The 27993-nt window shown below is 42.6% G+C and overlaps 2 protein-coding genes across 12 annotated transcripts; one reads left to right on the top strand and one right to left on the bottom strand.

Annotated features, from left to right (window-relative positions):
* The first annotated feature begins 97 nt into the window (after nucleotides 1–97).
* Nucleotides 98–17266, top strand: CHERP (calcium homeostasis endoplasmic reticulum protein). Of its 4 annotated transcripts, none has more exons than XM_048830657.2 (18): nucleotides 98–253; nucleotides 520–693; nucleotides 1697–1878; nucleotides 2595–2732; nucleotides 3511–3662; nucleotides 4057–4168; nucleotides 4342–4431; nucleotides 5096–5330; nucleotides 5532–5710; nucleotides 6262–6661; nucleotides 7995–8233; nucleotides 9037–9170; nucleotides 9443–9529; nucleotides 9839–9988; nucleotides 10615–10731; nucleotides 11245–11339; nucleotides 14009–14194; nucleotides 16157–17266. In XM_048830657.2, exons 1-18 carry the CDS (start codon nucleotides 229–231, stop codon nucleotides 16192–16194), a joined length of 2733 nt encoding a protein of 910 aa, XP_048686614.1. In that variant the 5' UTR covers nucleotides 98–228; the 3' UTR covers nucleotides 16195–17266. The 4 variants fall into 4 exon arrangements, with proteins under 4 accessions (XP_048686614.1, XP_048686617.1, XP_048686615.1 ...); XM_048830660.2 differs by having other exon boundaries at nucleotides 16571–17266; XM_048830658.2 differs by having other exon boundaries at nucleotides 6265–6661.
* On the bottom strand, nucleotides 17132–27953 carry C25H19orf44 (chromosome 25 C19orf44 homolog). 8 transcript variants are annotated; one of them, XM_048830665.2, is made up of 9 exons: nucleotides 27656–27953; nucleotides 26466–26550; nucleotides 25450–26121; nucleotides 24785–25145; nucleotides 22696–22772; nucleotides 21793–22288; nucleotides 20444–20539; nucleotides 19952–20118; nucleotides 17132–17982 (listed from the first exon to the last, which is right to left on the bottom strand). In XM_048830665.2, exons 3-9 carry the CDS (start codon nucleotides 26113–26115, stop codon nucleotides 17905–17907), a joined length of 1941 nt encoding a protein of 646 aa, XP_048686622.1. In that variant the 5' UTR covers nucleotides 26116–26121; nucleotides 26466–26550; nucleotides 27656–27953; the 3' UTR covers nucleotides 17132–17904. The 8 variants fall into 8 exon arrangements, with proteins under 8 accessions (XP_048686622.1, XP_048686621.1, XP_048686619.1 ...); XM_048830664.2 differs by having other exon boundaries at nucleotides 26456–26550; XM_048830662.2 differs by lacking the exon at nucleotides 26466–26550.
* Nucleotides 27954–27993: the final 40 nt, after the last annotated feature.

The following is a 27993-nucleotide window of genomic DNA, read 5'->3' on the forward strand; positions in this document are numbered from 1 at the left end:
TCATGAGGCGACGCCCGGCGCGAAGCGGCCCCCGAGGTAGGCAGGCGCAGCAACGGCGAGTGACCCGCCCTCCCGCTTGTTTCTATGGTGACGGACCCGTAAAGCGCGGCTGCGTCAGTGCCGTAAAGGCTCTACTTGCGGCACTTCCGGCCGGCTGGGCCTAGGGCAGGCCGGGCCTACCCTGGCTTTGGGTCTGGAGAAGGCGCGATACCTCGTCCTCCCGCAACGATGGAGATGCCGCTGCCGCCCGATGGTGAGACCGGCCAGGGGGCTGGACTTGTCGCCACGGCCCCGGAGGCACTGGGGGTTCCTTCGCCGGGGGGCGGGGCAGGGTGTGGGCCTCGCCAAGGGGGTGGTCGGGGCGTGCGGGGCTTAGCTCGGGGAGGGTGTGCGGCCTCGCGGGGGGTGGGGGTAGCGGAGGCCCGGGGAATTGGGGTGGGGGCCGCGTGGCCTCAGGGAGGGGTGGGGGCCTGAGTAGGGCTGTGGCAGGGCGATGACGTTTCCCTCTCCCCGCCCCAGACCAGGAGCTGCGGAACGTCATTGACAAGTTGGCGCAGTTTGTGGCGCGGAATGGGCCCGAGTTCGAGAAGATGACGATGGAGAAGCAGAAGGAGAACCCCAAGTTCTCGTTCCTTTTTGGGGGCGAGTTTTATGGCTACTACAAGTACAAACTGGCGCTGGAGCAGCAGCAGTGTGAGTGTTGGTGTCGCCAAAGCCCTTGGCGGACAAGAACAGATGTATTTTAACCATCCGCTTGTTAAAGACTTCACAGCTAGTCTGTGACAGAGCTGGGACTAGACCCCAGCAGCCCCGATTTTCAGCCCCCTGATTTAACCACTCCCCTTGTGTAGCTGGGAATAGAATCTAGGAGTCCTCACTCCCGCCCTCCACACTTCCAGTGAAGAATAGTGTATTTTAAGCTGCTTTTGAAAGGAAACTTTTGATTTTGGGGGGATGTGAATTTTATATTTTATAAAAAAGGAGGACTTGTGGCACCTTAGAGACTAACCAATTTATTTGAGCATAAGCTTTCATGAGCTTCATTGGATGCAGTGAGTTATAGCTCACGAAAGCTTATGCTCAAATAAATTGGTTAGTCTCTAAGGTGCCACAAGTACTCCTTTTCTTTTTGCGAATACAGACTAACACGGCTGCTACTCTGAAACCTTTATATTTTATATAGCTCAGCCCAGACTCTCTCGTCTAATGTTTTGTCCTGACGCAGACAAATCTTAGCTTGAAGGGTTTTTTTCTCATCTTTTTTGTGGTTCGTGCTTAAGCAGTCGACTTAGTCCTGTGCATGCAGTCGCTCGTACTCTTTATACTGTAATTGTAGAAAAATTAAGCCAGTCATTATGGAAAAGCTGATCTGGCATACTTTAATGGTATTATTAAAATGTGAATGAGAATTAAGCATTTGCAACAGATCCAACTTGGGTTGTCCAGAGTCCCATTGTTAAATAAATACATGTTAAAAATCATGTTGAACTATAACATGCTGGAGCTTCAGATATTGGCTAAGTATCCAGGAGTGTGCATCAGTTTGATTGATGTTTGTTTTATATTATAAAATTATGTAAGAAAGAGGTTGAGTTTGGTTTCTGGAGCTGACAGGGTGCATAGGTTGTTTAGGATATTGGTGTAAACAAACGGACCACTACTTATGACTCTTACCATGAACATTTTTTTCTGGTAGTGCTGTGCAAACAGACTCAAGACACAGAGGCCACTGCACAGATCCAGCCATTGTCACAGCCCTCTCTTCCGCCAGCTGCAGCTATCCCAGCTCCACAAGGAGCTCCCTCTGTGGAGGAACTTATCCAACAGAGTCAATGGAATCTCCAGCAGCAGGAGCAGCATCTCCTTGCTATGCGACAGGTAGGCTCAAGATCAAGTACTAGCTTTACATACACTGGACTGCCAGTGACAGCAGTCCACTGTGTGCGCACAAAGATTTGGAGTGAAGGGAATCTTGAGCATCTTGCTTCTAGCTAGTGGTAATTTAGGGTAGCATGGGAGGAGACATGAGCCGGCATCACTTTGCATATGGTGTCTCCTGCAGAACAGAAATGATAACCTGTTTAGAGCAGAGACACCCAACCTTTGTTCAACCAAGGACCACATTTATAATTTACGAAGAAAGTGAAGGCTACACTCATCTTGCATAAAATTGAAAGGTTGCAGCTGTGACTTGCAGAGGCTTTCAGCATGCAGCAATCCATTTTTTATCTGAATGGTGGTTTCTTGGATCAGGGTGAAACATTGCATGCAGGAAACAGTGGTTTTCATGGGCCACAGCTCAGTATTAAAGATGTGTTGTATTACATTGTAGAATTCTCTGGGTGTGGACCTGGATTATGTGCTGAGGTCCTTGCTTGGTTTCTGCTAGATACTGACAAATGCAGGATTTGTCATAGGGAAGCAGGTGGACAAGGGGTTAGTGACAGCCAGCTGAAACGTAGCTGTACCTGTGTCAATAGGAGTAGAGAATCTTGGTCTCCGTAGAGGGCTTCCTATGACTAGGAGCACCTCCGATTTATTTGCTGAGTTTTGTATCAAAAGGATATTGCCAATACTAAAACAGTCTTTTTTAGGAACAAGTTACATCAGCGGTAGCCCTTGCAGTTGAACAACAAATGCAGAAAGTCTTGGAGGAAACCCAGCTAGACATGAATGAATTTGATAACTTGCTGCAGCCAATAATTGACACATGTACAAAAGATGCAATCTCAGTAAGTAAATGTCTAAGCTCACCCATATGTTCTGTTCCTGCCTTTGCCGGTAATATACTTGTGTGTGTAACGTGCAGTTTTAGGAGGGTGTGATTGCATGTAAATAGATCAGACTGGTGGTGTTCCAGCTGTGTATGTCATCCTCTCTGTTAATACGAGTGATTCCATATGTTTCCTGTTCTGCTTATGAACAACTCATCAGAGTTTGTTGACTGCTGTTCAGTAAGGAAGGCAGTTTACAGTCAGGAGCGAGTGGGACTCTGCTTGGGGTGTTGGGGCAAGAGATGCGGGCTGAACTACCCTACATAGGGAGACTAGATCAGTTCCCAATTCACAGTACCATTGGGACAGCTCATTTATAACTCTGATGGTTTGGAAGTCTGATAAAGATATCCACAGGGGGAAGAGAGAAGCCCAGAGCAACAAATCATTTGGTCTGAGGCAGTGAGCAAAAGCAAAATGGGATGGACAAAGCCCCAAAAGATGGATGAGAGGAATTAAGTCTGCTGGACAAAATTCAGTGACCATCATCTTCTTAACCCAAACAGCTGTTAAGTGTCATTACTAGTTTGAACATGGTTTGTGACCTCTAACTGCATTGTATACAGTTTTAGTTAACTGCTTCTTTGTTTAGTTGTATAGTATACTCAATAACAGCTGTTACATGGGAATTCCCTTCCTTGTAGTTTCTTGCAGACTAGTGATCTATTGCTTTATGAAATCCATGCAGTGTGAACAAGTCAGATTAATTTAAAATATTTTAAATTGGTTTTCAAAGGCTGGCAAAAACTGGATGTTTAGTAATGCAAAGTCTCCTCAACACTGTGAGCTGATGGCTGGACATCTGCGAAATCGCATAACAGCAGAAGGGGCACACTTTGAGCTTCGGTTACATTTAATCTATCTAATCAATGATGTGTTGCATCACTGGTAAGATTTAAAATGCATTCTTCAACTTGTTGTTCTCATGAGTTTAATAGATAGTCATGGGTCTCTCTGCTAGAAAATTTGTACTTTGCCTGATTTGGCACAGTTTTTTTTATCTACATAGTCCCATCATGTTTAGTGACTGTAGAATGATGTCTATAATTGGTGCAAGCAGAGTGGTGGTAGAGTAAGAACTGAATTAACTTGGTCATTGTTGTACATTGTTTCCAGCTGATGCTGTGTGGTTAAAAATGTAAAGTATCCTATTCATTATATACAAATGAGTTACTAACCATATACGTCTGTATTTGGATGAGACACTCGTGGGTGGGTATTGCTGCTCATTTAACAATATAGTAAAAGGCTGATACTTTTTTTCCCTCCCTCCCTTTTATAGCCAGCGGAAGCAAGCACGAGATCTTCTGGCCGCTTTACAGAAGGTGGTTGTCCCTATATATTGTACTAGCTTTTTAGCTGTGGAAGAGGATAAGCAACAGAAAATTGCCAGAGTAAGTAGTTGTTTTAGGTTAGCTTGAGCCTTATGTTTCTGTTTTCAATGCTGGAGAAGTCCTTGTGACTAGTTTATAAAGATGTAGCTTACTGTACCCTAATGTTGTTCTGTCACTGCTGTCATGTGCTTAACAGTATTTTTTTTTTTTTTTTTTCCCCTGGGTTTGTACAGCTCCTTCAGCTGTGGGAGAAAAATGGCTACTTTGATGAATCAATTATTCAGCAGTTACAGAGCCCGGCTCTTGGACTTGGCCAGTACCAGGTTAGCCATGAGAGAAAGTTGGCCCCTCATTATAATTGCATAATAGATTGCGGACATATTTTTAAGTGCTGAATGCAGTAACTCCTCTTTTGTGAGATGTAAATAGTAGCTGTCTCTTTGTTATGAACTTCTATTCTGCCGCAGTACAAAAATAATGTAATACATTGTTCTAAAGTTAAATACGGTGGGGCCATTTAAAATATAGCATATAATTATACTGTTCTGATTAGGCCTAGTTTCTTCATCCCTTCACCCCATCAGCTTCCTCATCTCTGGCCCTGATTCTGCTCTCTTGGCATGTTTGTTGTCTTTACGCCCACCCTGGCTCTTTGCTTACTTCATTCTCTTCTTTCTTTGGTTGCTGTTAAAGTTTTTTATAGTACCATCTGCGTCTGTGGTTAACCCTTTGTTAAGTCACCCAAAATGAATGCTGCTAATTGCCAGCTTTTAAATAAGGTAAAGGGAAATACAGGAGGGATTTTCCTTATAGCATCTAGTAAATCGTAATGAGGGTTTGTGATCTGAGTAGTTTCAATCTCTGAATCCCTCTAGGAAGAGGTGGATACATTACTGGGGGAGCCTGTATGAGCAGGGATGGTGTCTATTATGGCTGCACGGTAACTTCTTGAAAATGCTGATCTTAATTTGTGTCTCATCCCATCAGGCAACTTTGATCACAGAATATGCATCAGTAGTGCAGCCTGTGCAGGTGGCCTTCCAGCAGCAGATACAAACCTTGAAAACACAACATGAAGAGTTTGTCAATAGTTTAACACAGCAGCCACAGCCGCAGCAACAAATACAAATACCACCACTGGAGAGTGAGGTAAAATCGACACCCCCGCCTCCGGCTCCAACACCTGCTGCAGCACCGCCTGCTGCTCCAGTCAGTCAAGCAGGTATGATTGCATTCTCGGGACTTGTGTGTTACAAGCTAACGGCTGTCAGCTTTCCTGAAAGTTTACCACTTGTCTTGATAATAGGCTGCTATTTAGACTGACTTGCCTATCACGTATAAGTTGTTTGGGCAGATACTGTCTATTTTTGTTTTTACAGTGCAACAAAGGGTGGCTTTTACAAGAGTCTCCAATTTATTTCAGATGATGGCAAATCTCAGCTTCCTCTAGCTGCTTCTGCAGAGTATGATGCAACAGGGGCCGGGGTGCAAGATCCTGCAGCTGCTGGACCGCGTGGCCCTGGGCCTCATGATCAGATTCCTCCAAATAAACCACCCTGGTTTGACCAGCCTCATCCTGTTGCACCTTGGGGTCAACAACAGGTACCAAACTTGTAAATGTAGCTATGGTAAACACTGGGGTGTCCAATAATTGTCATATTGTGAAAATCATCACACAATTAGGAGCTTGGTGAAAAGCTGGAAATGTTAATCCAGATTTTAAAATATCTGGAGTTTTCATAGTCAAAAGAAAGCTAAATAGCAAATCATTAATCATATTTCACAGTTGTCCTTCTACTGCTTTTCCTTTATGAGCATGCAGGTGCTCCCTCTGGGGTTCAAAGCTCTTTGGGCCATTACTCTTATGTTGTGTTAAGAACAGGAATCCTGGTGGTAGATATGCTGATCAGTGACAAATCTTTTCTTACAGTTAATGACAGGATTGAGAAGAACACTTTAGCTTTTCCTTCAAAATTCTCCTTTTCAGTTTGTCCTAACTTTTAGTTGCAAAGCAGACTCTGTACACAGATGTTTGTTCCCCCTCCTCTGTGCACATGTAGTACTTACACTCTAGTTAATAATTTAGAAATAGACTGTTTTTATTACATTCTTTATATTTATAGCCTTATGACCAACCTTCTTACCCTCACCAGCAGGGACCTCCACACTGTCCTCCATGGAATAACAACCATGAAGGAATGTGGAATGAACAGAGAGACTCAGGATGGAATAACCAGCGGGAGACCCCTTGGAATAACCAGCCAGATCCTTCTTGGAACAACCAATTTGAAGCACCATGGAACAACCAACATGAGCAGCCCCCATGGGGAGGGGGCCAAAGGGAACCTCCATTTCGAATGCAGCGGCCACCCCACTTCAGAGGCCCGTTCCCTCCCCATCAGCAACATCCCCAGTTCAATCAGCCCCCACATCCACATAATTTCAACCGCTTCCCACCTCGCTTCATGCAGGATGACTTTCCACCTCGCCATCCCTTTGAAAGGCCGCCTTATCCTCATCGTTTTGACTACCCCCAAGGGGACTTTCCTCAAGGTAAAGTGGGTACTGAGGATGCTGACGATTGCTGTTTTAAAATTAATTAGTTCCTTGCGATGAGAGCTTGACATCAAAGGAATGGGATAGCCCTTCCTGGAAAGCTCTCACCCCTCAAGGGCTCGCATCCCTCGCCACCTGCTGCTATACACCTTAGTTTTAGAGTTGTAGATTTCCAAAGCCTGAAGAGTCTACTGTGATCATCTAGTCTGACCACCTACATAACTCAGGACTGCCGTGAATTAACTCTTGCTTCAAGTCAAATTGCTGTGGTTGAACTAGAGCATATCTTTTAGAAAAAATGTTCATTGTTGATTTAAAAACTTCCAGTGATTGAGAATCCACCACAATGCTAAAATTTCTTTGAAATGTATTGGATGGAGCCAACATCATGTGTGAGTAGGGAGAGTAGCCCGAGCAATAGGAGAGAATAGAGAGCTAAATCCAGACAAGTTGCTCCATCTTCTGAATTCTAGCAGGGAATTGGAGAGACACTTTCTTATTAAATGTAAACAGGGTGGGAGAGAGCCTGGAAATGGTAGAGACATGTTTTTTACTTCATGTTTAATAGTATTCTGCTTCTAATGAAAGTGAGAGACTACCAGCACCGGCTAGAGTTGGGTTAGTCATAGTGCAGGCTTTCCCTCCAGCATCTGTCTGCTCATTCTTGCCCTGCAGCACCCTTGGCTGTTCCAGGCTGGATCTCCCATGCAGCACTGTCAGCGTATTTCACAATGGCCCAGTTGTGTGCTGTACACACAGCCAGTATTTTTTGTCCGTTATGGGTCATGCTGAGATCATTCATTGCCTTATTTTAACAGGAACATTTTCTCTCCTTCCTTTTGGAATGCCCTGTTAACAAAGCACTTGCATGTCATGTCCTCCTGTGAAACCACTCCCATCTGTTTGTCTGTGCATGTTGATAAAACTTGCAAGTGTATTGCTTTCGAGATGGACTGCAATTGTATTTTGAGCCTTTAGAAGTATAACACATTAGTGCCTCCTTTGTTGAATGCAAGGTAACCTGGTTTTGAGAATAGAAACTTTCATTCTAGCGCTTTCCAAACTCAAGGTACTACAAAGTGACAGGGCCTTAGTTTTTGAAATTTTGCTATTGAAAATATGGGTGGCTGGTATGCTAGGGAGGGAGAGAGACAGTAGGTGCTTCATGAGTGAGCACAGACCTGTATCCAGTGTCTTCTCTTCCCTGTAGTAGTTATTGAGCTCTCCTTGTAGTAGGATTTTTTTTCTCTTAGAATAAATGTATGTGGTGAGGGGCATCTCAATTAGTTGTCCTCCTTCCTGTCTTCCCCTCTTGTCCTTCTCTGTGCAGAAATTGGACCACCTCATCATCATCCTGGGCATAGATTGCCTCATCCTGGAATTGGTGAGCATCCTCCTTGGGGTGGGCCACAGCACCCCGATTTTGGGCCTCCTCCACATGGATTTAATGGGCAGCCTCCTCACATGCGGAGGCAAGGCCCCCCTCACGTAAACCATGATGATCCCAGCCTGGTGCCAAATGTTCCCTACTTTGATCTTCCTGCTGGACTTATGGCTCCACTTGTGAAAGTAAGTTGCTGAAATGGAAGCTGGGCAGAAGGGTTAAAAGATCAAACTCCCATGATCAATTTTAGGGACAGTTTAAAATTAACGCGCTATTTATTACTTCAAAGTAGTGTGCTTTGTGCATCAATCAGGATTGACACAGGGGACATTTCAGAAAAGCAGCTAGCTAGACTATGAAGAAAGAAGACCCTTCTCAAAATGTTAAGTCCCATCGATTTTAAAGTTTACCATAATTTTAAAATCAGTTGCACATAGTGATTTATAGGAGTGTGGAATCAGTTCCAGTTGCTGGCCAGCTATGTTTGGTAGCTGGTCTTAAACTCTTTTCTGTGAAGACTTCTGTAATTCTTATCTAATACAAGTGAAGAAAACACCAGAAAATAGACTGTAGGGAACATACTGGCTGCTGTGGGATGGGTTAAATTGGTATAATTTATATAGTATTCTAGATTAATTAATAGGTCTCTTATGTGTCTAAATTCTGTTATTCCTAGAGCATATCACTGTTTCCCAAGTCTCATGCCAGAAGCTTGGATATCATGGGGCTGTATAGACTACAACTATGTTTTATACACCTAGGAATCCCAGCTAACGTGCTGCCAACTTTAATGCTGCAAATGTCACTAGGTTTTTGTTTTATACTAGACCCAGTGCTTGTTTATGGTACCGGCCAAAGCCTTATTTTTAGACCATTTTAAACTCAGTAATGAAGTGCAAGATGTCTAAGCAGTTAAACTTTCTAGGCATATTTATCTTTTTAGGTAGTCACCCCATGACTTGAAAGCCATCTGTTTTGTTTCTGACAGCTTGAAGATCATGAATATAAACCTTTGGATCCTAAAGATATACGTCTTCCACCCCCAATGCCCCCAAGTGAGAGGTTGCTGGCTGCAGTTGAAGCATTTTATAGTCCACCATCTCATGACAGGCCTAGAAACAGGTAAGAATATGTATAGCCAACAATATGGTAAGGAAAATGCCCTGCCCTGAGAAGCTCTCAGGGCCTTTAACTTGGTTCTGCTAATGCTGAAATAAGTACTCTAAGTTACATTTTGAACTTCATCCACTCCAGTGTGCTGTCTGGTCTCCTACTGAGAGCACGTGAGACCACTTTCCCCAGGCTCCCTATTTTCTAAAAATCCTGAACTCGTCTATTTGACAAAAGTGAGCTTTTCCCATATATTGACTCTGTGTGTGGTTGATATCTTGCAGTGAAGGCTGGGAGCAGAATGGGCTGTACGAGTTCTTCAGAGCTAAAATGAGAGCTAGACGGAGGAAAGGTCAGGAGAAGAGAAATAGGTAAGAGTTCCCTTAAGTGCCTTTTGCCATTCATTTAGACTGTGCTACTGCTGCCTTAATTAGACATATAGTCAAAATCTTTTTGACAATGTGCTGGGGCAATAATTATGTCTAAACTTTCTGGAGCTTGATTTATTTAACATATAGAAAACCGCATACTTGCCACCCTGGCAGGCTTTGGCTTCACTGGGTTGTCAACAAAATTTCAGGATGTTTAAATTTTAGTTTAATTGAAAGTACATGTTTGCTTTTTATGCCGCTTACAGGAATCTTACTCTGGTTTCTTGGTATTTTGTTATCCCTATGCAGTGGGCCATCTCGATCTCGCAGTAGGTCTAAAAGCAGAGGTCGTTCCTCCTCACGATCCAATTCAAGATCTTCAAAGTCATCTGGCTCCTATTCAAGGTCCCGATCACGATCCTGCTCCCGATCACGATCCTATTCACGATCACAGTCCAGGTAGGGTGAAGCAAGAGCTCATTAGGAATTATGGCTAGCTAAATCTCCTAAAATGCTGGATGTGTGCCATTATGATCCTTCACAACAGCCCTTTGGAGGTAGGGCAGTAAATATTCCCAATATTACTGATGAGGAAAATGATGGAGAGGTGAAATGAGCTGTCCAAGGCAATGCAATGAGTTAGTGACAGAGTTGTTAGTTGAACTCAGAAGCTCCTGACTCCTGACCCTGTTACTTTAGACTGTGCTCACTTTGCATATTCAAAAATCTCTCGAAGGTTGAGAATGCAGGGTTTTTCTCCAGAAAATGGAAGATTCTGAAACTTAGCTCTAGGTTTTTTGCTTTCTTCAGGAAATCTTAATTAGTTTAAGGCACCAAAGGTCACAAGGTTTTGTTCAGGGAGATGAATATATAGAATGCACCACACTGGAAGCTGTGTACATGAAATGGTATATCAGCATTTCTGTCCATAAATTCTCCAGATCTTAGATACCTTTTTAAAAATACTATTTCATTAATGTCACAGGTGAATTACAAAAGCTAGGGAACCAATGAAAAAGCTATATATTGCTATAATCCTGTGCATTAGAGAAAGGTAACTGACTTCACACACTCTTACTTTCCAGAAGCAGGAGCAGGTCCCACTCTTCTCGTAGTCGGTCACGGTCACGGTCAAGATCAAGATCTAAATCTTACTCCCCGGGAAGGCGGCACCGGTCCCGATCTCGCAGTCCCACTCCTCCGTAAGGCTTTCCATTGGATTGAGTTTGATGTACTCTCTGAGCGGGATGAGGTTGGGCTAGGACTTTTCTGATAGTTTCTGTATATTAATCACTTAACGAATTGGGTAGAAAAAGGCAGTATTCTTAGCTGATCAAACCATAACTTGAACAAACTGCGCGGTCATGTCATATATACATGGAGAGAGGATAAAATGACTTTGTAGTTCCTGGTGATAACTAAAACTTGTGTTTTAAAACACTGCATAAAAAACCCTTAATTACATAACATACTCTTGAGAAAACCATGGTATCTGATATCCTTGGTATCTGCTGCTGCGGTGGGGAGTTGCATAGAATGTGCTGCAACAGGACTCCTTGTGTCTTGCCTTTCCAAAGGTTTATATCTGGCCAGTTATGTTGATTATAGAAGTTTAAACAATACATATGCATAAAAAATAAGTTATATGCAATATGTTTTAACACAGTGAAATGTTAAAATTCTAATGATAAATTATAACTTGTATTTTCTCTTAGCTCTGCTGCTGGTTTAGGCTCTAACTCCGGGCCTCCTATACCTGATTCAAGACTTGGAGAAGAAAATAAAGGGCATCAGATGTTAGTGAAAATGGGTAAGATTTATTGTCTTTGATTGAAATAATCATCCTGGGTCCTCCCCCAAATAGAACCTTTCACAAAGCAGGGAGGAAAAAAAAAGCAGCCTTCTGACTTTAGGACACAGTGTTTTACACCTTACTCCGGAAGGTCCTTGCTCTCCAGGGTTTCACGTACTGTATGGGTGAGAGGCTATAATGTAATTTTTATGGTGCCCCTTGGCTTGGACTCTTCTGCCTAAAGATAATTTAAGTCACGCTCTTAAAGAGTGTAGACTTCAGAAATAAAGCCACGCTGCATTCATAAATATGTGAGCCAAACTTGTTCTGATCCCCCTGTTAAAGTTGTGCAAGCATTCTGCTGATTAGGATCAACTATATTGGATAACTTTTCTCTAGATGACAAGCTTAATTGTCACACTGGAAAGGCAGCTACTACGTTCAGCCCACAGATAAATGTGAGATAACAGGAAACTATCATTGAACACCAAGACACGGGTCTGATAGATGTGTGTTCTGAGCAGACTGCTGTGTGGCTACTAGATGTGTGTTCTGAGCAGATTGCTGTGTGGTGGAGAGACCTGGACCAGTGACAGCAGGCGTCGGAGAAGGCTAAACTTTCCACAGCCACTGTCTTTTGCCATATTCTAAATATCAAGTGGGAATCCAAAGTTCCTGACACTAAAGTACTTGAGAAAGCAAAACTGCCAAGTCTAATCGCTAGTCTCAAACACCGACCTCTCCATTGGCTTAGTCACCTGCAGCGTATGAACAATGGATGCTCCAAGGCCACTAGGCTGACCTAGGCTCAGGTTCAAGGTCATTTGCAAGAGGGACTTGAAAACTTTCAACATCAACACTGCAAGCTGGGAAGCTGCTAGCAACAGGTCACACTTGGAGGGCTGTGCTGCATCAGGAAGCTGGAGGCTGAAGAGAAGTAGCTAAGAGAGAGGAAAGCAAAGAGCGAAGAGGAAAGACCAGCAGATCTGAAATGCTAGTAGTGTGCTGTCTTCATCTTCTGGCCCTTTGTCTTACGCCTGCATTGTTCATGGAAAGACTTCAAGGATTAGACATTTTAGCCACTCATAATGCTGCAGCATGACATACACTAACTGAACTACTTTGGTGTTTACACCATTCTTTTGAGAGGGATGGTTGCCATATATATCTGTATAAAGCACCCAGGACTAAATGCATTTCATATAGAATCATGTAGGGCCTCGAGGTCATCTAGTCCATCACCATGCTGAGGTAGGAGCAAGTATATCTAGACCAACCCTGACAGGTGTTTTGTTTAACCTATTCTTAAAAACCTTCAATTGTGGGGATTTCACAACTTCCCTTCGTAACCTATTCCAGCACTTAACTATCCGTATAGTTCAGAAGTTTTTCCTAATATCTAACTTAAATCTCTCTTGCTGCAAATTACTTCTTGTCCTATCTTCAGTGGTCACGGAGAACAATTGATCACTGTCCTCTTTATAACAGCTCTTAATGTATTTCAGATGAAGACTGTTAATGTGTAGGTGAATTGTGTGACTGTAGGCCTATTGCACCCAAGGAGCTCTGAAAATAACTGGTACCCCCTGCAATCGTGAGTGAGAGAAGGGATTGAGAGGTCGTAACTTCCCTGCCTTTGCTAATAGTAAATGAAACCAGCCATGCATTTCATTGTCCACCTTATTTTTGGCCTAGGTTGCAAAAGGCTGAGACTGGGGTAGGTTGTTTTGGAGCTTCTGTTGTAAACTGTTTCATCTTACAGCCTTGTCAGAAACAGTATTAACACTGTTTTATTGCAGCTCTTTAAGTACTTATATGGCCCCTATTGTCATAATTGATAGAGCCACTCATACTAACAAATTTATCCTGACTCACCCCTTGTAAGGTAGAGAAGTACTACTAATAATCCCCATTTTACAGATGGGGAAGTGAGGCACAGAGAGAGTAAGTGACATTCTGAAGGTTGCAGAGCAAGCCTGGTAGAGCGCAAGCTTGAATCTAGAACTCCTGAACCCTAGGCTAATGCTCTAACTGTTGGGACTAACCTTCCTTCTAACATATTAGAATGCCAAATCTTGCAGTCCTGCTCTTGACTGCTTCATGTGTAATAATTTTTTAGTTGGAAATACAGACCTCTCCTTCTAATGATTATCTACTTTCCTCCTCCCCAAACTGTCCTGCAGCAGGCAGTTGTTCATCAGTCACTCATATAGGTTCTAAACTGGTTTTATGCACACCTTCATAACAGGGCTAGCTTAAGGCAATACAGGGCCATAGTCACCTTGTTATACACCCCCACCTGCCAGTCCTACTACCATGTTGAGTGGTAGTTGAAGGGGCCCTCATTCCCTTCCAGAGAAGCAGGGGGTATGCCATGGGCGTGGCAGCAAGGGGACTCCCCACACTAGGTACTTGCTCCAGTAGACAAAATATATCTGATGGTTGAGTGGGAAGGTGGAGCCCACTGCACTCCTCCTCGCGCACACAGTGGTGTCAGGTGGTGTCAGTGCCTCCCATTCTCCACAAAGCCGCAGGTCTTGAGATGAACGGGACAGTTCACCCTTCTCGGAGCTGTTGTTTCAGGCTGTGTCAAGCTTCTTGTACACGATTTCCTCACTTTTGTTTCCTGTACAATTCACACTCTACTGAATTCAATAACAAGATGCTCTCCCATGTCCTTTTTATAGGATGGAGTGGATCTGGAGGACTGGGAGCCAAGGAACAAGGAATCCAAGACCCAATTAAAGGAGGGGATATCAGAGATAAATGGGATCAGTATAAAGGAGTAGGAGTTGCACTAGATGACCCATATGAAAACTACCGCAGAAATAAAAGTTACTCGTTTATTGCACGCATGAAGGCCAGAGATGACTGTAAGTGAATGTTGATGGACAATCTAAAAAGGTCCTGTGAACCCATTGTAGTTAATATAATAGCTACTTTAGCCCACTTGGCAAGGGTTTCCCTAGACTATAAAAACCAGTGGAGGTTGCATAGGGAATCAAAAGATTAAGAACACAAATCAGTTTTATAATTATTTTATTATTATTCATTTTTACATTTCTGGGTAAGTAAGTGCCGCTCTCTGAATAACCCCAACACTTTTTCCTTGGTAAGAGCTGTTGTCACACTACATTACTCCTGGGGACATTCCGCACCAAAAAATTAAAAAATTATGCACACAATATTTTAGAATTCTGCAAAGTTTATTTTTCAAAATAACACTATATAATCACACCAGTTTCAATTCTGGTAATTTATTTCAAAATATGTGTCAGCAAGTATGTCTGTAACAATACAGGTTTCAGAGTAGCAGCCATGTTAGTCTGTATTCACAAAAAGAAAAGGAGTACTTGTGGCACCTTCGAGACTAACCAATTTATTTGAGCATAAGCTTTCGTGAGCTAGCTCACGAAAGCTTATGCTCAAATAAATTGGTTAGTCTCGAAGGTGCCACAAGTACTCCTTTTCTTTTTGTAACAATACAGAGATGCACAGAAAAGGAGCAGAGTTAAAGAAACCCCTTTGACAACCCAGTTCCTGTTTCTCTGCCCTCTTCCTGCCTGCCCCCGGCCCTGCAGTGCCCAGCCAGGGGGCCAGATACCTGCACCCACTCCCCTCCCGGAGCCCAGCTGCAGGGTCCACCGGCCCAGATACCTGCACCCCCCCCATCTAGAGCCCAGACACTTCCCCCAGGATCCAAAGGGAGAAACAGCCTGATGCTTGGTCCCAGGCTTGCATGGAGTTTCCTGTGTACCTACCTGCCACTGTCTCCTTCCCTCAGGGCATGCTGGGAACTGCAGCTGCTAGGAGCCCTCTAGCTCCCTCCCCCTGGTAGTGTCTTCTATGTGTGAGCTAGGCTCTGCCAGGTCCAGTGGCCCCTAGTGGCAGCCAACAGCACTGCAGTCCATTTATGGGGGGAAAGGAAATTCTGTGCACACATTAATTTCTGCAAAATTCTGCATTGTGCGGCATTCCCCCAGGAGTACTACATACAGCTGCTATCTCTTTTGGAATACTTGGTTAAAACTGAAAAGACTATTGTAGCAGGAAAGAACTATGCATTTTCTAAATTTAATCTGAGTTGAGCCTTATTTGCAATTTGATGTGCATTTTTAATTAACCTCTTCTTTCATCTTTCATTCCAAGTCAACCCCACTTATTTCCCTCCTCTACAAGCCATGTTTTGGCTGTGGGGTGGTTGCTAGGCAGTTTGTTTTTTTTAACCTTCACGAAACTAGATTTTATCCCTAAACTATCGGGGGAGGATGGCTAATGGCTAGTAGGGCAGGAGGAAAGGATGGGTTTGTGGGTACTGGGAGGCAGGCTGGCATTCCTGCCTGGCTTTGTCTATCCAGCTGTGAGCTGCTCACCCTTACTGTTGAGTTCTGCTCCTTTCCTAAGGACCAGAACCAGAGTGGGTAGGCACAGCACAGACTTGAAGTAGAGGCTTAGGAAAAGATGACACAGGTGTAACTTACAATGGTCTTTGCCATTGTGAGTGGCACTCTGTGTGATGGAGAGCCTCATTTTGAGAATGAGGGAGGGACAGGAGTTGTAGGGGTTCTGAGTGACAAGTACCCTTGCTGAGTAAAGATTCACAAATAGCAATGGGGAAAACAGTAAGAGGGAGGTGCTTTGGGCAGGAAAAGTCACTTCTGGCCATAGCTCTATGGCTGTGTAACAGTCTCTACCCCCCCCCCCCCCCCCCCCAATAAAATGTGGAGAGAGAACCCATTTTGTGAATGGAGCCCTCATCCTAAACTGCATTACTCTTCAGACAGAACTGAGACTAACTGCAGAATGTGTAAGAACTTTTTTCCCTATTGTTTCAGTGAAGCGTGAAACCCAAGACCCTCCACCACCTGAATAAGACTCCCTGAAATCTGAAGAAAGATGTCTTGCATCTTCTGCAAAAGATTAAACTTAATCTTGTATAAATCAGGATTAATGTCTGGAGGAAGTGACTTTAAATCTATGATGGAAAATGGAAGGCTATGACATGTATTCCAACATTTGTTTAGTGCTTTAAAAAGGCCAGTCATTTCTGTTACATGTCTAGCGAGTTTAAAAATACCCATTTATTTTGAAAACTTTTAAAAATTAGTTGCCCTATTTTATACTAGAACTAAACCCCTGCCAAGCTATCCCTGCTCCAGGATTGTGATCCACTCATTCCTGTGGAATACAGCTGTTACTTGTTATGGTTCTATGTCTCTTGTTCCATAATGTATGTTTTTCTCTCAAAGGTTAATTCTATTTGAAGTGGAGGGGTTGCTGCCTTGGGAGCAAGTCAGACTGATGCTGAACAGTGTATCCTAATGTCTAAATGGGGAATGAAGCACCTAATTCCAATACAGGTGACCTATGAGCACTGTATGAGCTTATTAGAATCTACTACACAACTTAAAGCCCCTATGCACCACCTGCTGCAATCACAATTCTATTCAGAATGTAGAGTGTTAACTGTTTTAGCCACTCAAGTGCTCTAAGATGTTCAGTGCTTTGTAATGAAAGGCATTCTTTAAGCTTTTTATATTTTTGTATATACCCTTGAATAAAAAGCTAAAACTAATTCAGTAGAGAAGACTTCATTTTCCCCACCCCACATTTCTAAATATGAAACATTCTTGGAAACCACCCTGCCTACAAAATACCCTTTTTTGTAACTGAATTCTGTTTCCAGAGACCACCAGCTACAGATGTTAGACATCCTTACACTGCACCTCCACTGCAGAGGTCTGCCGGATGGCAGCCTCTTCCAGAGCCATTTTTACAGTAAAAACAATCTTCAAAACCATCCAGTCCAATATGGTAAATCAACTTGTTTTAGATTTATTGTAGCTGTGAAACTGTAACTGTCTGTGAATCAGCAAAAGACATGTATGTTACCAACTTGTGAATTTTACTGTTTTGCCTTCAAATAAACACTTTTATAAAATTGCCTTTAGCTTGTTTTTCCAAAGTAAGTGGGTTGTCCTTACCTAGATAAAGTAGTTTCTTCTTAACTTGTCTGGAATTCACCTTTATTTTTAAGAGTAGGTGTTCTGAAAATTTTTTCTATAACAACTTGAAGACAAAATTATATCCATACACAGTTTGAAATGAAGCAGTGCACTAACTTAATATGATTGATATTCTTTCACTTTTGGACTCCTCACCTGAACAATAATGGAGGTTTGCTTTTTTTTTTAACCATATCACCACTATGTTAAATATGCAGGTCAAGTTCTGATTTATAATGCAACAAACACTACATATAATCCTTTGTTTCTTTGCTTGCTAGGTTTAATGTGCTGTTTCTTACTTAGCACATTTTAAGTCTAACTTACCACTGAAGACATGTAGGTAGTTAAAACTAATATTTGCTGTAGTGATAGGCTACTTTCTTGTTCCTGAAGAGCATGTACATAAGGATAAAGTTTACAGATGGCATGAATTCTTACCACATGCAAAATCAATTCAGTAGCAGTATCTGCCTTTTCTACAACAGTTGAAAATCTTATTTCAGTTTGAGACTTGCAACTGAAAATCCCACTTGTGAAAGTAAATCTGGTTATTCATTATGGTACGCTCAAAGCAGCTACTGCTCTTTCATTTTCTGAACTTCTTCCAATGCTTTCTCAATTGTCAGAGGTGGGGATTTGTGACTCTTGATGTACTGCAAAGTAACAAAAGATTGGTTAATACGCAAATGCTCAATCAATGCTGAAAATAAGATAAGTTTGCCTCACAACACTTGTGCCTTTCTATACCAAGCAACAGGAGCTGTGGTCTCTATCCAAGCTGGTGGAGTGTGGCAGAGGAAGCCTCTTTCTTGTGTGTTGGTGGGTGCAGTGGGGTGATAAAGAAGTTTGTAAGTATGTTCTTTGGAGTAGGAACTATTTCTCTGTATAGCATCTAGCACATTAAAAAACTCCATCAGAACACTATAAAGTGCTTGACTTTGCAACCACAGTTAGGAAGAGCTGAAATCGGGGGTGCCTGTGCAACCTTAATGTAGCCTATTGTGCATATGCATTAAGATCTTTAATTACACTTTCTACAGCTTCCCCTTCCCATTCCCTGTGCATTGAGTTAGGCAGAGCTCTGTAGTGAATACAGCTGTTTGAGACCCTGTGCCTCATTTATTGTACAATGTGGAAGGTGTGTAGTGAACAAGGAAGATGACTGCAAAAAAGAAAGGGTAGTCACAGGGTTAAGGCAGTCAAATTATGTCCCATCTTTCAGGGTTCGTGTGGTTTTTGGCAAATCTCTTAAACCACCTGTTTTGGTTTAACTGTATTCCTTATCCAGCTTGAGACAGCTGGGATACAAGTTACAGGAATGCTGAACACATACAGCTACAAGTGATGTCAGTGGGAGATGTGCATTGACTAGAACGTGAAATACTAAAAAAAACCAAAACAGGCTCTTGGTATCATAAATTGGGCACCCAAAATTAGTGGACCGTTCACAAGTTTGGTTTCCATTCTCCCTATGTAAAACAGAGAAATTTCACCTTGCCTCTCAGAGCTGTTTTGAAAAATTAATGTTTTAAAGTATTCAGCTACTAGGGTAGTGAGCACTGCAGAGAGGATCAGAAGGAAGATTTATATTCAGGTGTAGGGTTTGGATGGTGAGTAGTAAAAGTCTGAGATCACACATTCAATAATTAAAAAAAACTAGCAAGTTCAGTGAGTACTGTCTATTCTGTGCACTGAATGAAGCAGGAGTCTCATGGAAAAAATGTAATTAAAGAGCATAATGCTTAGGCACAAATGGCCTGAACTGAAGTTACAGCAGCCTTAATTCTGGCATTCCTAACCTGACTGCTTCACTTTGCAATCTTAACAGTCTTTTACCGGAACTTTTAGTTGCAATGTGCATTTATAAGATCACCTGCTTGGGTTCTGGTAAAAGGAGCCAGACACAAATAGTTCTCTGCAGGATCCAGTGGGTCAAGACTGCCTTCCAGTTAAGGATTAGTACCATGCCTTAAATTAGTGGGAGAAAATTGGTTCTTCCAAGATGTATGCTATGGATACTATAGGACTTGACCTATGGTAAAGAGTGGCTTTTGAGTTGCTAGACAACACTTAAGTGTTTAAGCTTTTGGTAAGCAATGTAACTATCTATTTTAGATACAACAGTTAAGTAAACTCTACTTGTTAATCTAATGGGGGAACAAATGGTCCTGGAAACAGTTATTTCTTTACTACCCTCTTGCAGGGGAAGAGGGAGACTCTCTTCCATAAACATTTATTCTCTTGCCTAGACCTAGTTTATATAACACATGAACTGTCTTCTGCTCCAGACTGGCATTCTCGACATGCTATTAAACTCCACAGCCCACCTGTCCCACAACTGTTTCTGCATATCCAGTAGATTAAAAGCCAGGGCTGGTGTTAAGGGGTAACAAGCAGGGCAATTTCCCAGGACCCTATGCCACAAGGGGCCTCATGAAGCTTCAGTGCTTGGGCTTCAGCTTTCTGCCTTAGGCCCAGAAACTCTAATGCCAGCCCTGCTCTGGTTTGTTTTGGTTGACCCCGTGAAACCAGCTCACACCTCCCGGGGGTCTCAGATCCCCTCTACCCCCATTGAGAACAGCTGCTCTAGACAACACTCAGTTAGTACTCTGCTGCAGTTACCTCCTTAGCTTCTGCCAGTGTGTGATATTGAAATGTCTCATTCTCCAATGACTCCACAAGTGATGTATGAAGATGGTGGATGGTCTCCACGAAGTGCTGGGTCAGTATCAAGTGCTGTTTTAACAAGTCATTCAAAGCAAACACTGCAGGACTGTATGCTGTCAGGGCTACAAGCAGGAGGGAAGAGAACAAGTGCTTTAAGTGTTGTAATGTGTACAGGTTTCAGAGGAACAGCCGTGTTAGTCTGTATTCGCAAAAAGAAAAGGAGTACTTGTGGCACCTTAGAGACTAACCAATTTATTTGAGCATGAGCTTTCGTGAGCCACAGCTCACTTCATCAGATGAAGTGAGCTGTGGCTCACGAAAGCTCATGCTCAAATAAATTGGTTAGTCTCTAAGGTGCCACAAGTACTCCTTTTCGTAATGTGTACAGTGAATCCTGAACAAGTAAAGTACAAGGACAACAGAATTAGCTTCTTGCTTTTACAATACCTTCCATGGCATCCATGGTGACAACGTGACTGGCAATAGGTACCGGATCAATATAACTGCATCCTAGAGCTGGGCCAAGGATTGCTGTGCCATCCCCTATGTATAGGATAGAATCTTAGCATTAATGTTTCTGATAGAGTATTTCAAAACTAGAAGTATGCAGCATTCCCCTTTTCAAAAGTCTGTGTAGAATTTGTGCATAGCTTTAACCAGAGACTTGTACCAGTCCACATAGAAGCTGAAGACTGCTGCTCATGTTATGCTACTATCTTATTGGAGATGTCACCCTATTATTTGCCATGGTGTGGGAAGTCACCATTTTATAGAAAGCTTCTGACCCTAGAAATGGCATAGGGAAGTGCTCAAGCACCTCAGTGCAGAATAGTTGTTTTCAGATGTACCTGCCTAGTTTTTGTTCTACTTCCTCATGCCTCCTGAAGAGCCCTAGCGACCCTCAACCATTTACAGGCAAGTGCCCTCCCCCCCGAAAGTCTAGTTCACGCAGAACTTCAGCGCTAGGCAGCGAATATTAGGAGAATCAGACCTAGAATCCTTCAGTTCAGGGCCTGAATGGCAAAAGCCGCTGGTGCTTTTTTACTTTTAAAGAAGGGGACAGTCCTGGGTTGAAACAGCTACCTGCAGAAGCAGTACAAGAATCAGCTGCTTGACCTTTGTCACTGAGTGCCTGGCTCTTCACTAGGAAGTACATTCAGTTTAAAGGGTTCTATAGTGGTAGGGTCGCTTGAGCAACATATTTATTTCATACCTTAGTTAAAAAATCCCATTTGAGGACACCATCTGAGTATTATTCCAAACCCCACTGTCTTACGAAGGCCTGTGTAGGTTCCAGTGCCCCTCAAGGAAGTCAGTTCCATCCCTCTGCTGCCCTTTAGCAACAACAGTTGGAGGTGATGAGCTGTACTATCTGGTAATGGGAGTACCTTTTGTACAGATGGCTGAATGAATATTGTGACAGATTAAAAGGGATCTTTCTGATTAATTCAGGATATAGTACCTGAACTAAAAACTACAGCTAGGCAAATTCAAACTGGAAATAAGGCATAAATTTTTAACAGTGAGAGTACGTAACCCTTGGAACAATTTACCACAGGTTGTGGTAGATTCTCCATCACTGGCATTGTTTAAATCAAGATGGGATGTTTTTCTAAGTGATCTGCTCTAGGAATTATTTGGGGGAAATTCTATGCCCTATGTTATACCACAGCTCAGACTATATGATCACAATTGTCCCTGCTGGCCTTGGAATCTATTAATAGAGTTTAGACAACTATTTAGGATTAGCACTTGAATCCTAGAAACCCCAAAACTTTAAATCAATGTGAACTTACTCTTTGACCAGTGATAGGAGAATGGAGAATCAGTTGTCTGCACAGCCATCTCTTTCACAGTCACTCTGCTTACTGTCTCATGCCATTTTTTGTTAGACTGAGGCGATGAGAGTGAGGGAGAAAGGTCTTTTCTGGAATACATAGAGCTGTTAGACTGCCCCACTGTCATTTCAGACAAGGATTTTTTGTCTGTAGTCTCAGATACTGGTAGAGACAGAGATTTTTCAAAGTCTTCAGAATATTCTGAATTAACAGTGCTCTCCTCAGGTCCTGGAAACACTTGTCTAACGCTAAAATAGTCTGTAGAAATTCCACTTAAAACCTCAGAGATTTCAGCTTCAGTCATGATTTCCCCTTCCATATCATTGTTAGAAGCAGCATTAGTACTAGTTAGGACACTCACCACTTTAAGGGGGGTTTGGTCATTATTATTCACAGGAAACACAATTGGTTCTGAGTCCTTGTTTGATTTTTTTTTTATTTGAATGTCTGTCTCCTGTTAAAATTCCAAGAGTGGAGTCTCAGCAATACAAGTTGGAAAGGTTTGTTATATTTCTACAACGTTGTACTACAGTATAGATCACTTATGAAATATTAGCCTTATTGGTTGCTACATACTTTGACCAGACTTATGTTTTCTTAATAGGAAATGAGTAACGTTCTCTTGAAATATTACCAAGAAAGGTAAGTCTAACTAACAGATAATGTGTAATCTACTAAAAGAAATTTAAAACCCAGTGAATATAATCTCAGATAGTGTAAATCTAGTTAATTTGCTTTCTACATAATAGGTCTAGGTAGATTATTAGAAGGTAAAATGGAAGCTGTTCCCTTCAAAACATCCATCTTCATTTAACACATGAATACAAATTCTCCTAGATAACGTAAGGATTTACTACTTACCATTTGTTTTAATGTTTCTCTATCACCAGAAACATTTGGATCCAAGTCATCAATGCTCAAAATATTTAATCTGAAGTCTGCAATTGAATGACAAATGGTATCACAGCAGGAAAGTTACCTTACGTATTCCTTTAAAGGAGAAAAGGCCATACATTCAATACTGTTTTCCTGATTTACATATTCACTTATACAGATCAAGAAAGTTTTACGTGGTATTTACTTCAGACCCTCCATGCCCTATCTATTGAGATCTTTTGTACTTTACAGTTTTCTTGAATTGGAGGATTTTTTTTTTAAAAGAGATAATCCAAGCACTGATTAAGTTAAATCAACTGGATTCATAATGCATGCAGATTCTCTTGTTTAATGTTGTCTAGTGATGATATAAGAAAGCTATTTTTAAAAGTTCCATAAGACTGGTCAGAATGGTACTTTGGTCTGATGTTTAGAACGGGACTAAATCTCAGAATTCCTAGGTTCTATTCCTGGCTCTACCTTGTAATTGTTGTTAGAGTATGGACAAGTCACTAAACCTCATTGTCTTATTTTCCTCCATTTAACATGGAAATAATACCTTTTTGCTCGATGGGGCGATGAATTTGCAAGACTTAATTTATGTTTGTAAAGTGCCTGCCTGCGTAGCTTGAAATGAAAGGCAATATAAATTTTACTGTATTACCATCAGTAATACATCACTAAAACAAAGTTCAAGGTAAGTCACTGTTAGGACTCCAGTCCATAGTGATGGTGCAGCTTGAACCATAATCCTGATTTCTTAAATGCAATTGTCAACAATTATTTGAGCCAAACCAGAGCTAAGCATGAAGCTGCAAATGTAGACATGGACAAACTGTGTTCAGCACTGTAAACTGTGCTTGTCTAGACTTGCATCTTTACCAATTTCTGACAACTGTGCTCAGTAACAGTTTAATTCTGCAGTGCAGACAAGGCCTAAGCTAGATTCCACTGGCTTCCACAGGCGTGTCTGTGAGCTATGATTTATTTTGACATGGTTATAACCAAGCTTTCCTCACTTGTTCATATCACTAAGCTAGAGGTCGCGCACTTTATTTCTTCTGTAGACACAGGTCGTTGCACACACCAGGGACTTCTTGAATTCCTCCATTTCCCCCACAAGCTTCCCATGCTTCTCTCATCCCCCTTTGTTTCAAGGACATCCTGCAATCCTCTCCCTCTCATTCCAGGGATGCTGTGTGCTCTTTCTTACCATGCCAGAGGCTCTGTGTGTTCCCTCCTTCCTGTCTCCCATTCTTTCCACATCCAATGCCAGGGTCTCTGTGGGCTCCTTATTTTCCCCTTCTACCCAGGCCCCCTATTTCACTGTGTGCCCCCCCACATCCCCCTCCCCATACCACTGTCCCCCATTTCCATACCTGCCAGGGTCTCTGTGTGCATCCCCATTCATCCTAGTGCCAGGGTTCCTCATTCCCCCCACCCATGCCAGGGACTCTGGGTGCAACCCCATTGTTCCTGATCATTCTTATTTCTTTTCTTTCTGTTGGGAGATAAGTCATTCAGGTTGTCAACTTTTAAAAGAGAACTAGAAGATTGGGCAGAGATGAGATGGGGGATAATGTTATGCTGGAAGATATCAATGGCTGCCAACAACTTGTTCTTTGATCTATAGACAATTACAGAGGTGGTTGAAGCTGCTGGGTCTCCTAACCAGACAAAAGGGACAACATGTTCCCCCCATTTTCCAATTTTTACCAAAATCAATAGGATTTCTGCTCATTGGTGCCGAGAACATTCTCTGAAATTCTAAACTAATCAGCTGCAGTATTTAAAAGGTATCATATTACAGACAAAGAGAGAAATGCCATCAGATTGATTGTAGGACCTTGCTTCCTTCAGCCAATCAAAAATGGGGGGGGGGGGAGGGGAAGGTTTACATTACATTAGAACAACATTGCTTAGAGCAAATCTCAATCCCTTTGACAGGATCTAGAGTTCTGTAGGATAAGTTTGTTGAATATGATGAGCTCTAATTTAGTTTGAGTGTCCATGGATTATATCAAGTCTGTTCAGAACATAAGCAGAAATGTAAAATGAACTTAGAAAAACTCACCATTGGAACTGTCACTGGTTGCATTTTCTGTATCTGCTGCTTTTGAAAACAACTCATCCAAAGACTTGATTTCACTCCTTTCAGACAAGGACACCTGACTTTGTTTGATGTGGTTCGTTCTAGGTGAAGTGGTCTCTGCAAAGCTGTCTTTTATTGAAGTTGGCAATTGAAAAGACATACTAGTTGGTCTTTGCAAGTTTCTACTTGGTGGAGAGGGAGTTTGTGGATTAATTCTATCAGAGGTTCTTTTCTGAGAACTTCTGCTAAGTAGTGAAGGAACACTAAATAGATTTGTCAAAGACTGTTTTTTGGGTGGAAAAGATGTTCTTGGTGGACTCTTCATCTTGGACTTCATGAATAACTTGAAAAAGAGATTTGTCATTACTTTACCTATTTTCAACCTTTACTAAAAGGTTTACTAACAACTTTTACTTTCACTGAAATTAAAAATACACTATATTGATAATGAATAATCTACCATTCAGAATGCTAAATAGAATAAGTAGTATGTCAATTGACCATTAGCTCTCATCTTATAAAAGTAGATTACAAATACTAGAAATTAAGTTGTTACAGTGTGTTAATTTTCTATAAAGTGATCTGCCATTTTAAAGTGTAATTTCATAAAATGTAAATAACAATGTCTAACCCAGTAAAATTGTTACCTTTCTGTCAGGTTTAGAAAAATTGGTGACATCCTTCTGGTTCTCATTTTCACTGGAAAACTCCAAAGAGCTCCCTAGTAATTGTCTCATTTCCTCTTCATCACTATCTAGACCACGTTGTTTTCTAATTGGCACTTTGTTTTTTGTTGTCTGGCAGCTACTTTTCTCCTTGAAATGGGCTTTACTCAATGTCACATTTTCCTTGACTGTGTCATTTTTCTTCAGATACCTGCTACCTCTTGCACTCTCCTCCAGGCTGGATCTGGCTGATAAGTTCTTTTCATCCGAAATCTTCGGGTCCAATCCAGTATCAGAAAAATCCATCTGCACCTTTCGGGTCATGATCTTGCTTTCTATCTGTGCTAGCTTTCTCAGAACGGCACTTGACCTCACCTTTGAGGCTGTATCCAGAGTTTTTTTTGCAACATGCTTGTTCCCCTCCTGCATGGCACAAGTATTCTGGTTCAGCTGGTTTCTTTGTGCATGCTGCTTTTTCTTTAGGAATCTGCTGTGACTAAACTGAGTTTCCACGAGGCTCTCCCTTTTAAGGTCTTTGTTTTTGTCAGTTTCCACCCTTTCTGTGTTGCCTATAGAAAGGGTACTGTTAGAGTCAGTAGGGGCACTACTATGTTTGGACATGGTAAGTTTTTTAAGGTGAGAATCCATGTGTCCCTGTGGAAGAATTACAAAAGGAGGAGGATGAACAAAAGGTAGGAATAAATGGTAAATTTTCAGAATGGAGAGGGGTAACTAGTGGTGATTCCCAAAGATGAGTCCTAGGACTAATCCTATTCAACTTATTCATAAATGATCTGGAGAATGGGGTAAACAGTGAGGTGGCAAAGTTTGTAGACGATACTAAACTGCTCGAGATAGTTAAGACCAAAGCAGACTGTGAAGAGCTTCAAAAAGATCTCACAAAATTAAGTGATTGGGCAACAAAATAGCAAATGAAATTTAATGTGGATAAATGTAAAGTAATGCACATTGGAAAAAATAACCCCACCTATACATACAATATCATGGGGGCTAATTTAGCTACAGCTAATCAGGAAAGAGACCGTGGATAGTTCTCTGAAGACATCCATGCAGTGTGCCGCTCTGTCAAAAAAGCAAACAGGATGTTAGGATCATTAAAAAAGGGATAGAGAATAAGAGGGAGAATATCTAATAGCCCTTATATAAATTCATGGTATGCCCTCACCCCGCATACTGTGTAGAGATGTGGTCGCCTCATCTCAAAAAAAATATACTGGCATGAGAAAAGGTTCAGAGAAGGGCAACTAAAATAATTAGGGGTTTGGAATGGGTCTCATATGAGGGGAGATTAAAGAGGCTAAGACTTTTCAGCTTGGAAAAGAGGAAACTAAGGGGGGGATATGATAGAGGTATATAAAATCATGAGTGGTGTGGAGAAAGTGAATAAGGAAAAGTTATTTACTTGTTCCCAAAATATAAGAACTAGGGGCCACCAAATGAAATTAATGGGCAGCTGGTTTAAAACAAATAAAAGGAAGTTCTTCTTCACACCACGCACAGTCAACGTGTGGAACTCCTTGCCTGAGGAGGTTGTGAAGACTAGGACTGTAACAGGGTTTAAAAGAGAACTGGATAAATTCATGGAGGTTAAGTCCATTAATGGCTTTTAGCCAGGATGGGTAAGGAATGGTGTCCCTATCCTCTGTTTGTCAGAGGGTGGAGATGGATGGCAGGAGAGAGATCACTCGATCATTACCTGGCATTGGCCACTGTCGGCAGACAGGACACTGGGCTGGATGGACCTTTGGTCTGATCCAGTGTGGCCGTTCTTACGATCCCTTGTTGATCAGACACTACTGAACCATGGGAGACCTACCGCTGATTTCCCGCATGATCTTAGCAAGACATTTAATCTTCCTCAGCTCCCATTCTCCATGGGTAAAATGGGGATAGCAATATTTCCTTCCTCTACCCTGTGCCTGTCTTCTCTATTTCAACTATAATCTTTTCAAGGCAGGGACTGGTCTCTTACTACGTGGACCTACGACACGGCCTCGTGCAACGGGTCCGTGCCCTCGTGGGCCTCCAGGCGCTTCCCTCGTACACACAACAGGCACGACCAAGCCTGAAGCGACCGCGACCCAGCCCCTCCCCTGCACCCCGCACAGGCCACCCAGCGCCGGGGCCGATGCCCCAGCGAAGCCCGTGACGGGAGCCCGGACCCCACCTGCCGCCCCGCCCAGGGGCTGAGGTCGGGTGAGCGCAGCGCTTCCCTCCGCATCCCGGCGGCTGCCCCGCGGGCCCAGGCTGCTGGAGGCGGCACCGAGTCTCCCGGCTCCCGCGGCCTGCGTCCCTGGCCTAGAGAGGACGGGGTGGGCTCCGCGCCCGCCAGCGGCCCGACCAGGGCCACAGCTCCGCACTCCAGCCTTGCCCGTATTCCTTCGGCATCCCGGCAACGCCGGCCCGCGGTGCACCGACCCCTGATTGGCCAGCCCGCCCACGGGCGCCGCTACCGTAGCGACGACCTTTCATCGCCTAACGCGAACCAATCACAAAGCCTTCTCT

Source organism: Caretta caretta, chromosome 25 (genome assembly GCF_965140235.1).
Source record: "Caretta caretta isolate rCarCar2 chromosome 25, rCarCar1.hap1, whole genome shotgun sequence".
Lineage (NCBI taxonomy): Eukaryota > Metazoa > Chordata > Testudines > Cheloniidae > Caretta > Caretta caretta.

What these genes read in the sequence shown, in the direction of transcription:
- C25H19orf44 (XM_048830662.2), bottom strand. Translation starts at nt 27,709, where the DNA reads ATGCGGAGGGAAGCGCTGCGCTCACCCGACCTCAGCCCCTGGGCGGGG. An exon ending in TTTCTAAACCTGACAGAAAG is followed by an intron (nt 25,146 to 25,449) that starts GTAACAATTTTA and finishes CTCTTTTTCAAG; the next exon opens with TTATTCATGAAGTCCAAGAT. An exon ending in CACCATGGATGCCATGGAAG is followed by an intron (nt 20,119 to 20,443) that starts GTATTGTAAAAG and finishes TCCTGCTTGTAG; the next exon opens with CCCTGACAGCATACAGTCCT.
- CHERP (XM_048830657.2), top strand. Translation starts at nt 229, where the DNA reads ATGGAGATGCCGCTGCCGCCCGATG. An exon ending in TGCTCCAGTCAGTCAAGCAG is followed by an intron (nt 5,331 to 5,531) that starts GTATGATTGCAT and finishes AATTTATTTCAG; the next exon opens with ATGATGGCAAATCTCAGCTT. An exon ending in TCAGATGTTAGTGAAAATGG is followed by an intron (nt 11,340 to 14,008) that starts GTAAGATTTATT and finishes TCCTTTTTATAG; the next exon opens with GATGGAGTGGATCTGGAGGA.